The sequence below is a fragment of the Lampris incognitus genome, chromosome 6, assembly GCF_029633865.1.
Source record: "Lampris incognitus isolate fLamInc1 chromosome 6, fLamInc1.hap2, whole genome shotgun sequence".
In the NCBI taxonomy this organism is placed as follows: domain Eukaryota; kingdom Metazoa; phylum Chordata; class Actinopteri; order Lampriformes; family Lampridae; genus Lampris; species Lampris incognitus.
This window is the reverse complement of record NC_079216.1, coordinates 10,838,950-10,848,894: the sequence shown is the minus strand read 5'-3', so window position 1 is coordinate 10,848,894 and position 9,945 is coordinate 10,838,950. Positions and strand designations below refer to the sequence as shown.

At 49.7% G+C, this 9,945-nt stretch overlaps 1 protein-coding gene across 1 annotated transcript; it reads left to right on the top strand.

Annotated features, from left to right (window-relative positions):
* The first annotated feature begins 1,708 nt into the window (after positions 1-1,708).
* On the top strand, positions 1,709-7,513 carry cav2 (caveolin 2). The gene is made up of 3 exons (XM_056281773.1): positions 1,709-1,992; positions 2,379-2,566; positions 4,528-7,513. Exons 1-3 carry the CDS (start codon positions 1,843-1,845, stop codon positions 4,676-4,678), a joined length of 489 nt encoding a protein of 162 aa, XP_056137748.1. The 5' UTR covers positions 1,709-1,842; the 3' UTR covers positions 4,679-7,513.
* The last annotated feature ends 2,432 nt before the right edge of the window (positions 7,514-9,945 follow it).

Sequence of the window (9,945 nt, the reverse complement as noted above, 5' to 3'; positions counted from 1 at the left end):
GGTAATAGCGCAACGTTTGGGCGTCCGGGTTGCGTAGCGGTCTACTGCCAACGCGGAGATCGTCGGTTCGAATCCCCTCGTTTCCTCCGGCTTGGTCGGGCGTCCCTACAGACACGACTGGCCGTGTCTGCGAGTGGGAAGCCGGATGTGGGTACGTGTCCCGGTCGTTGCACTAGCGCCTCCTCTGGTCGGCCGGGGCGCCTGTTCAGAAGGGGAGGGGAGGTAGCGTGATCCTCCCACGCCTCACTGTCAGGTGAAAAGAAGCGGCCGGTGACTCCACCTGTACCGGAAGAGGCACGTGGGTAGTCTGCAGCCCTCCCCGGATCGGCAGAGGGGGCGGGGCGGCGCGGAAGAGCGGGGTAATTGGCCGGACGCAATTGGGGAGCAAAAGGGAGAAAAAGTCCAGGGGGGGAAAAAAAGGGAAGTAATAGCACAACACGTGGCTACATAACACACCGGCATCTTGGATTCAAAGTTCACCATCAAAAGTGAAGCCGCAGAGGAAAAACCCTCCAGAGCTGTGAACTCTCACTCTGACGTCATAAAGGCAGGTGTGATGCCCATTTTAGAGAGGGAGCGAATTGTGTGTGTGCGTGTATGCGTGTGTGTGCGTGTGTGCGTGTGTATTGTTGACCGCCAATCGATTATTCAAAGCGGTTTCCCCTCTTCAAGCTTACAGGCTGTAGCAGTGAGGACCCTGCCGCCCCTGCGTGTTTGCCTAAACCTGCTAAGGTCTGTAGGAAGAGACTCATTTACACCATAAATACACATATTTTGCAAATATTATATTTGAAATGTAACATGTTGTTGATGCTCTCGGCCAGGGCACCTCACAATCAGTGGGCGAGCGGTGCACCGAGTGTCTTGCTCAAGGACACTTGAGTCGAGGCAGTAGTCGTGGCTGCTATTGGAGTCGTTTTCTGCTGCGGGGATCAAACCTGCAGTCTTTTAGCCTCTCGGCGCTTGACTATCCTACTATTACGGTTATAAACTGTGTATCTCCGTATGTGCGTGTGGGGCAATGTGAGCGTGGTCTATGTTTTCAATATGTTGTAGGGCCCGTATGTACCCACAGGAACAAGAAACTCCTTCTTTTATACGGACCACGCCCCAGACCTCATCAGAGAAAAATGCTTGGGATGCAGGAGAGCGCTTTGAAAGTGCAGGTTATGGCCGGAGCCAGGGGTTCTAGTCACACAGAATCATATGCTGAGTAAGGATAAGAGAAATGACGTCAAAATACCATTAATCTATACTGACTTCATATGGTGACGAGCACTATCAATATACTAACCCTGAGCATCGCCGTCAGTATAAGCGAGTCAAACTGATGGGAGAGGACAGGCATCCCTTCACTTATACACAACTTTCAAGTTGTGTATATATATATATATACCAAGTCCAGTTGCACTTGATTCAACTCCTTTGGACAACCATGATCTGGATGATTGAGAACATTCACAGACAACTTTCAAGTAGGTTGTTTCCAATCAATTTAACAAGAACGACTCGAAATAGACAACACAGTTCACCATCATCATCATCATCATCATTATAACTGGATCATGATCAGCCATCGGATCCACTGTCGACGGCGGTTGTGGTGGCCATTGTGCAGCGTTGCGTTAGGGTGTGTGTAGACGTGACCCAGACTTGTTGTGTCTACTCTGGCCCACGTTGCGCCGCTCTCCCGCACGGGGCGTGCCGGCGCGCCGCGCTGCGCAGCGCAGCGCAACGCAGCGCAGCGCAGCGCCGAGGAGCAGAGCGCACCGTCGCCGCACAGCGCTCCCCTAAAAACCCGCTTTGCGCAAACCAAAAACAACAACAACAACAACAACAACAATGGGTCTGGAGAAGGAGAAGTCGGACACCAGCATCATCATGGACGAGGACGAGTTCAGCAGATCCATCGAGCCCATTCTGTCGAAGAAAGTGAACGTTCACGCGGCGCCGCCGGATCGGGACCCAAACGACATCAACGCGCACTTGAAGGTAAACGCGAGACCGTCCGCCGCGCGCGCGCGCGCGCAGCGCGTTATGATTTCACCTCGCTGCTCCGGATCGAAACTACCCGACAAGTGTAAACGACTACCGTCCTTACTGATGACTCGGCTTACACGCCGACGTGCGAGCCTAAGCCAAGTCACCTGTGAGGCATTGGCTGCGAGTGGCGTCAGCTTTGGCGACCGCGGTGCGCGGCTTCTGCACTTGGCTGACGTCTTCACGTGCGTCCTGTATCCATCGGCCGTCTGTGACGCGCGTCCCAAACGGGCCCCCGTGCGTTGCTGCCGTGCACATGTGTTTGACATGCAAGGGGTTGTGTGCTTTGTTTCTCTGTGTGTGTGTGTGTGTGTGTGTGTGTGCGTGACCCCCGACAGGTCGGGTTCGAGGACGTCATCGCAGAGCCCAGGTCGACGCACAGCTTCGACAAGGTGTGGATCGGAAGCCACGCGGTGTTCGAGCTGGTGAAATACATCTTCTACCGGCTGCTGAGCACGCTGCTGGCCGTCCCCATGGCCTTCCTCATGGGCCTCGTCTTCGGGGTGCTGAGCTGCGTCCACATCTGGTACGGCACCGCACCGCACCGCACCCGCACCGCGCGCGCAGCGCACCGCACCACACCGCACGGTGTTGTTCTAGCGCGTGGCGCGGCGCCAGATGCTCCACTGCCTACTTCATGCGCGCATGGTTTCCCTCCCACAGGACACACATGAAGTTATTTATACGGCGCGAGTCACTTATGCAATGCTGAAAAACGCCGTCACTTACTTTTTTCTCTTTTTCTTTTTCTTTTTTTTTCGCTGCCTTTTTATTTTGATAATTGCGTCACGTTGTGGCTTTTCTGTCGCACCAGGTGCACAGCAAAGCCGGAGGTGAGCATTCGACGCAACGCCGGGGGATCCGCGTGTAAAAAACAAAACAAACTCAGGGTGGAAAAGTTGGGAGGAATGCCGCCTTCCCATGGTAGTGGAAATTAGCCAGCCTAGCCGTTGCGAGACAGCTGGAATTCTAGCCGGAGCGACGGGCCTGTTTTCTTTCCTCAAATAGACAGAGCTTGCAGCCTAAGCGCCACACAGACACTTTGCATGGCATTCTCGCCCAGCCCCCCCCCCCCCCCCCCCGTTAAGCGAGCCCGCGGCCTCGGGCTTGATCGCTCCGGTCACACGGCACTGAGCAGAAGGCCGCTCCGACATACAAGTAGTGGTCGGGAAAGGACGGTGCCGGCGGGGTTGGCAGAGGAGCCGGCCCCTTCGGCCGGTCAATACGGCTGGAATGTCGAGGAGAAGAGTTCCCACGGAGCTCTGCAGGGGCGGTGCTCTAGCATAGCGGATGCGCGGTGATCGACTTTGCGCTGTGCTGAGGCTCCTTCCCGCTCTGTTAGACGCCATGTTGAACGATAGGGACGAGGTGAATAACGACACGACACGTTTATTTGCATGCACTTTGCAAAACGGTTTGAGTGCTCGTGCGATACGTCAAGTTTGCGATCAGAGAAAAATAAGAGGCGAAAATATACCAGGGATAAGACTCGCTAGCCCTGGTTAGCGCAGTCGCCCGTGGTGCGGGAGACCCGGGTTCGCGTCCCGGCTGCGGCGGTTCCCGGCTGCCCCCACCACCTCCCCCGAATTCGGACCCGTTAGTCAAGGGCTAGCGAGTCTAGTTATCCGCGGTCGTTAAAAAAAAACATCATGATAACATTATTGCGTAATTACATCAAAGGCTGCGGTTGAACTGACAAACAGACAAGAATCTGCTGGGTAGTCAAATCCGCTGTGGTGGCCTGACGTTTCTGCAGGCTCCCTTAGTTTGACCCAACCTCTTGAAGGACCAAAATGATCACGTTTACTAGACAACATTTACATGACCCTCTTATCCAGGCTGACGTAAAAAAAAGACTGCGTTGCCAGAGTACCTTTCAGTTCCCTGATTGTCAACATTACAATGGACCAATGATGAGGACGCCAAGAGATCTCGTCTCAGCAGCTTGGCAATACATGACAAGCAAATATTGATTCTGTTGCCATGAAAAATGATCACGTCACGGAGAAGTGCTCAGTAAAGACTTCGGACAGAGATGGCGCACATAGTGCAGCGGTTAAGGTCTATAAGAGTCTCCGCCTGCAGAACTTAGCAGGTTAGTTAAACAGACCCCGGGGGCGGCAGTGTCCCCACTGTTGTAGTTAGTAAGCTTGAGGATGGAAATTGATGGAAATTGAACAATTCATGGATTGGTAGTCCACAATCCACCATCACACACACACACACACTGCTCTTGTGCAACAGCTTATTTGCTCAAAGTATGACTGTGCTGACTAAAGCTCAACAGTGAACACTCACCCCCTGCAACCTTTCCCTCAAGACACCTAACGTCAATAAGAATGAACACGTTATCAGCCAACCCAGCAGATTAGCTGTAGGCGACGCTTCATAGGAAAACAGCTTGATGTCATCAGCCATTGTATTTCCTGTCTTGCCGGTGTGGGTTCACAGCGCGTGCTCCGGTGACCTTTCGTCTTGTCCTTCCAGGGTGGTGATGCCAGCGGTCCAGAGCTTCATGATGGCCCTGCCGTCGATCCAGGCCCTCTGGAGGAGTCTGACGGACATGTTCGTAGCTCCGCTGTTCCAAAGCTTCGGCAAAAGCCTGTCTTCCATTCATGTCAAGACCACGCAGAACTGACGTGAGCTCCCGTAGGAAGGACTGAAGTGAAGGCCAGGGTTAAGTGATACTTGCAGTGAAGTGCATTAGCGAAACGTCCCATGTTGTACAATAACAGGTAGAAGTACCCTGTATGAAGCAGTTACAGTCATAACCTGCGAGGCATTTAAAGTTGTAAATGGCCACAAAGACACATAACCATGACACTAAACAAGGTCTGACAGCATAGGGCAGCAGTTACACCAGACTCTACTGGTAAATGCAATGCTAGAAAAGACACCAAGCTTGACTTGTGACAGCATTTAGTTGAACAACGCTTAATTGTAGGAATGTATGCCAGACTTTCAAAAGAACTTGTGTACGCCCACAGAATTGCATTTATTTTACTGTTTGTGACCAAAGTATGCTAACTCTTCTCATTCCATTACGTTGTGGCTGCAAAAGATGTAGAATCAATTGGAAACAAACGCAGCAGCATTTTTGTTGTCAACACATGGCCTATGTTGGATTTAAGATGTAATATTTTGGCATTTTCTGCTTTTTTCATGTTGTATATATTGTTAGCGCTCAGCTAGAGGATGAAGGAAATGAGCACAGTCAAAGCGGACCCTTTGCTAACGAGTAACATATAAATACTAGATGATATAACATGCAGTTTACTGAAAAGGTTTGCAGGGGGGGTTGTTTTTTTTTTTTTACAGTACGCTATTGTAACAGTGTACGACCACGGATGTGTGTACTCGCTAGCCCTTGGCTAACGGGCCGGACCCTTTAGTTGACTAGTTAGTGCAGCCGCCCCTGGTGCGGGGAACTCAGGTTCGATTCTCGCCTGCAGCGGCGGGTTACATATGCGCTCAGAGGCGTGAGGGGGGACCTGGTGTAACAGTGTACGACCACCAATGTGTAGACTAGCTAGCCCTTGGCTAACGGGTCGTACACTGTTACACACTAGCGCCCTCCTCCGGGAAGCGTGTTCCGCCTAGCAGTGCCCCCCCTCAGGCCTCTGAGCGCGCATATGCGGACACCAAAGGTGGCGGGAATTCAGGGGGCAGGCGGGAATCGAACCTACGTTCCCTGCACCCACGGGCGACCGCGCTAACCAGTCGACTAAAGGGCCCGACCTGTTAGCCAAGGGCTAGCAAGTCTACCCATCTATGGTTGTACACTGTTGCACTATCACGCCCCTGCTGTGTTTATCTTACGCTGCATTAGAAATATAGCTTGATATTCGCTTTTACTGTAAACCAAGTGTAAAGAACGATAACCTCTATGAGAGACCGTTGACAGGTGTAAACATTTTTGGCCTTCTAATTAATTATTTATAGCTGACAGCCGGGTCTTTATAGTTGGCAGAAATGTAAATTTGACCATAGCTATTTCAAGAGAGGCTTGGTTGACTAGCTACATTCAGTAGGGTGTAGGACTTATACCTTTCACATGGTAGCTGAGGTATTGGATAAGCTCAGCCTGGTACATATTTACATCATTCTTGCTGTTTGCCATAGCAATGCTCGCCTGTGGGCCAATGTGGTCTGGATTACTTCCAAACCAATACAAATGACATCTGACAAATGGCATCACTAATATATCTGGTTCAGGCCCTGGCACACCTGAGACTCAGGTACTCAAAGTTACTGTACTGTTGATCTTGTCGTTGGCTACAACACTTGCAGGGTTACTATCTTTACATACTTTCCAAGTCAACACAACTCGGGGGCCTTGACAAGCAGTGACACAGTTGTCACAAGCATGACAGCACAGCCGCCGTGAGGCGTCAGTGCAGCCAAGCTTCAGAAACCTGCAGACGGAGGCAATTGGGCTCTGGGCCTCCTCTTGCACGTAGCACTGCCAACTACAAAGCCACCATCCTGTTAAACTGTACAAGTATTTGGGCACCCAGGTAGCGTAGCGGTCTATTCCGTTGCCTACCAACACGGGGATCGCCGGTTCGAATCCCCGTGTTACCTCCTAGTCTGCAGCCCTCCCTGAATCAGCAGAGGGGGTGGAGCAGCGACTGGGACGGCTCGGAAGAGTGGGGTAATTGGCCAGATCCTACTGGGGAGAAAAAAGGGGGGAAATTTTAAAAAAAAAACTGTACAAGTACAAGAGACGAAAGAGAGCGTTTGTCCCAGTTGCCATCTTTGTCAAGGCCGTGATAGAGCTGCGCACCGGGTATATACTTGCCGAGATCCAACATGTAGTCATGTTCGTCTTGACCGAGCACTGCTAACAAGCTAAACCAGAACCCGGGCAGACGTTAAGACTGGCCCGACTGGCCACAGAGCCGCTCTCTGACCCAGCAGAAACTCCCATACGACAGAGATGTGTTGTTTCCAATTGACAATCAAACTCACAGCGGTTCTTTTTCCCTTTCCTTTCTTTATATTCTTTCACTGATGTTTGATTGTCTGTACTTAATTTATTCAGTCCTGAATGGGGAATTTGGGGGTTGGGTTATGCCATGAAACACACAGGTGTTTCGACTCGAGCTTGTCTTGTATTCGCCGTAACGTAGCAACCGTCTTCATCCTGAACTTTCGCTCAGCATCTCATCCTAAAGAGCTCAGCTCCAAATCATATGACCCGTTTCTGCAGGAATGCCTAATGTTGATGAGTCACTATGCAAAAGACTGTGTAAAACTGGTCTCATGTTGTAAACCACAGTACTGGCCTTTCTATATGACCGTGATTAGCTCTTATTTTCTGTCATCGGTGACTTTTTAAAGAAGAGGCGTTGCTTATTTTCAGACCAATTAACACCGATGGCAGTGGATATTTTGTATCGGGGCAAATTCCTCGCATTAACAAACCAAAAGTATTCTTCTTGACTTAAATAAAAAGTAAAACAAAAAATTCCCCGCAAGTTCCTGCGTGTGGCTGCTTCTTCCTGTCAGGGTGGGTTGGATGTGCACGGCTGCGACGCACAGCGAGGTGCCAGAACGGCCTCGTAAATCACTTCGGCCTCGCTGAGATTGCATAAGACACTTTCCGATACAAAGAGGCGCTGCGGGTCTGTGGAACATGACTCGGGGCTTGGCTTCCAGACTTGCAGGCCCGCACAGCCTTCTACCTGTCTCGCTTAGCTGCCTTCTCCGCTGAGATAAGGCATCTGCCCGCCGTGCTTGTGTAGCTTTGCTCTCTTCATGGGAGCTGTTTCCCCGTGCAGTGTTGGCATCCCGTGGTGCATTACGAGTAATGCCGCTGACACGGCCACCGCTGCTGCGACAACTAATATTGCCACGACTAATGATGCAAAAATCCATTCATGTCCCTTACCTACTTACTCATTTTCACAGTGTTGGGACTGTGCAACATACCCCAGCACACTGTGGACGGAAAGCAAGAGGACACTGTGCTGATGCATATTTACACTAACACCCCTGCTCCCACCCATAAGGGTGGACAGCTGAGAGTCTCTGCTACATGTATGGACAACGGGAAGACGGGAGCACCTGGAGGATACCGACGTTCACACAGGGAGAATATGCAAAATCCACACCAAGAGCTCCAGCTATGATAGTAGGGCTATTTGCATGAAGGATCCAGGCCCCATCTCTCTGCTTCACCCATCCGGTTGGTGTCCGCCAGACTCGGATGGCTCGTGCGCTGCTCCCAACAGGTCCAGCGTTGTGGTGAATATGCCAGACTGGACGTGAACTGGATTCAAGCATGACTTTGGTTTGTAAGAGCCAATAGTATTCCCGGCCAAATGCCATGGAGGCGTCGATCTTATTTTGAGATCACCTGATATCCGGCAAGCGTTCATTTAGCGAAAAAACACAAACCCTTCAAGCTTCATCATTTATCATTCATAAAACACAGAGGATGCAGTGTGTGTGAGTTGGGTAATGTTGTCGTCTACAGATGTCAGCCGGCTACCGATGTTTAAACGAAAACATAGTTTGTTTTATTTTCATGCTGTCGGTTATTTTACTAAGAGCGAGTCTTTTCTTTTCGGTTAATGGTGGAGATCTTCCTGCGGCATGAACCTCTTCCGCTCCTGCCGGGGTTGAGAAGGCCATTCTGCATTTGGGTATCCAGTATGTCTAGCTAAATAAAGCCCCTTATTATACAGCTCTCCAGACCCCCCCCCACACACACACACACATATGTTTACATGAATTTAGTAGTCTGAACATTAAACCGTAACGGCTCCTGCATCGATTTTCCACGGATCTTGTTCTATTGTTGAGCCATCATAGCTCATTTAGTGTCGTTTGAGAGTAGAGCTCATGACGTCACAATGTCACTGCTATGTCCTGTGTATAGCCCAGTGGTTTGATTTTCCTACCTGGATCACTGAGCATGCGTCAAGACCTATAGTGCGATTGGTTTCAGCTTCTCTGGGTCACGACCTGCGACCCCATGTCAACATGCAGAGGAGTGAACCTTCACACAAAATGATGACCAGAGATGCACAACAGTGAACGCAATGATAAAAGGAATTTATACGCAAACAGATGTAGTTATATATATATATATATATATATATATATATATATATATATATATATATATAGCACAAAAAGTAAGGAAATGTGTGTTTGGTGGATTATTTCTTTGTTGTAACAATGCTTCTTGGCAATAAATCTTATACCGTTGGAAAGCCTGTTTATTTCCCTTTAAATGGCGTCACATTTGTAAGGAACATGCATTTGTGGGATGAGCAGCAGGGCTGAGTATGTGGGTTGCGCCCATGAAAAATTTGCCAAATCTTCTCTGCCGATGCCAAACAGCTTATTTTGCTGTTGCTATTGACTCTTGTTTTTAGCTTCTGGTCCCCCAGGTGCTGACAATCAGCTGCCTGATATAAGATTTATTGCCAAGAAGCATTGTCACAACAAAGACATAATCTACCAAACACACATTTCCTTACTTTTTGTGCTAAGTTTATATATATGTACAAAAGTATGGGACACACCTCTTAATCATTGAATTCAGGTGTTTCATTCAGACCCATTGCCACAGGTGTATAAAATCAAGCAGCTAGCCATGCAGACTGCATTTACAAACATTTGTGAATGAATGGGTTGTTCTGAAGAGCTCAGTGAATTCAAGTGTGGTACCGTCACAGGACGCCACCTTTGCGATAAGTCAGTTCGTGAAATTTCTTCCCTGCTAGATATTCCACGGTCAACTGTAAGTGGTATTGTTGAAAAGGGGAAGCGTTTAGGAACAACAGCAACTCAACGAGTGCTGAGGCGCGTAGTGCGTAAAAGTCACCAACGCTCTGTTGACTCAATAACTGCACAGTCCCAAACTTCCTCTGGCATTAACAGCAGCACAAA

Bases quoted from the DNA above. Each gene is read 5' to 3' on its own strand.
- cav2 (XM_056281773.1), top strand. From the start codon at position 1,843: ATGGGTCTGGAGAAGGAGAAGTCGGACACCAGCATCATCATGGACGAG. The intron at 1,993-2,378 runs GTAAACGCGAGA...GACCCCCGACAG, and splicing joins ACATCAACGCGCACTTGAAG to GTCGGGTTCGAGGACGTCAT. The intron at 2,567-4,527 runs GTACGGCACCGC...TTGTCCTTCCAG, and splicing joins CTGAGCTGCGTCCACATCTG to GGTGGTGATGCCAGCGGTCC.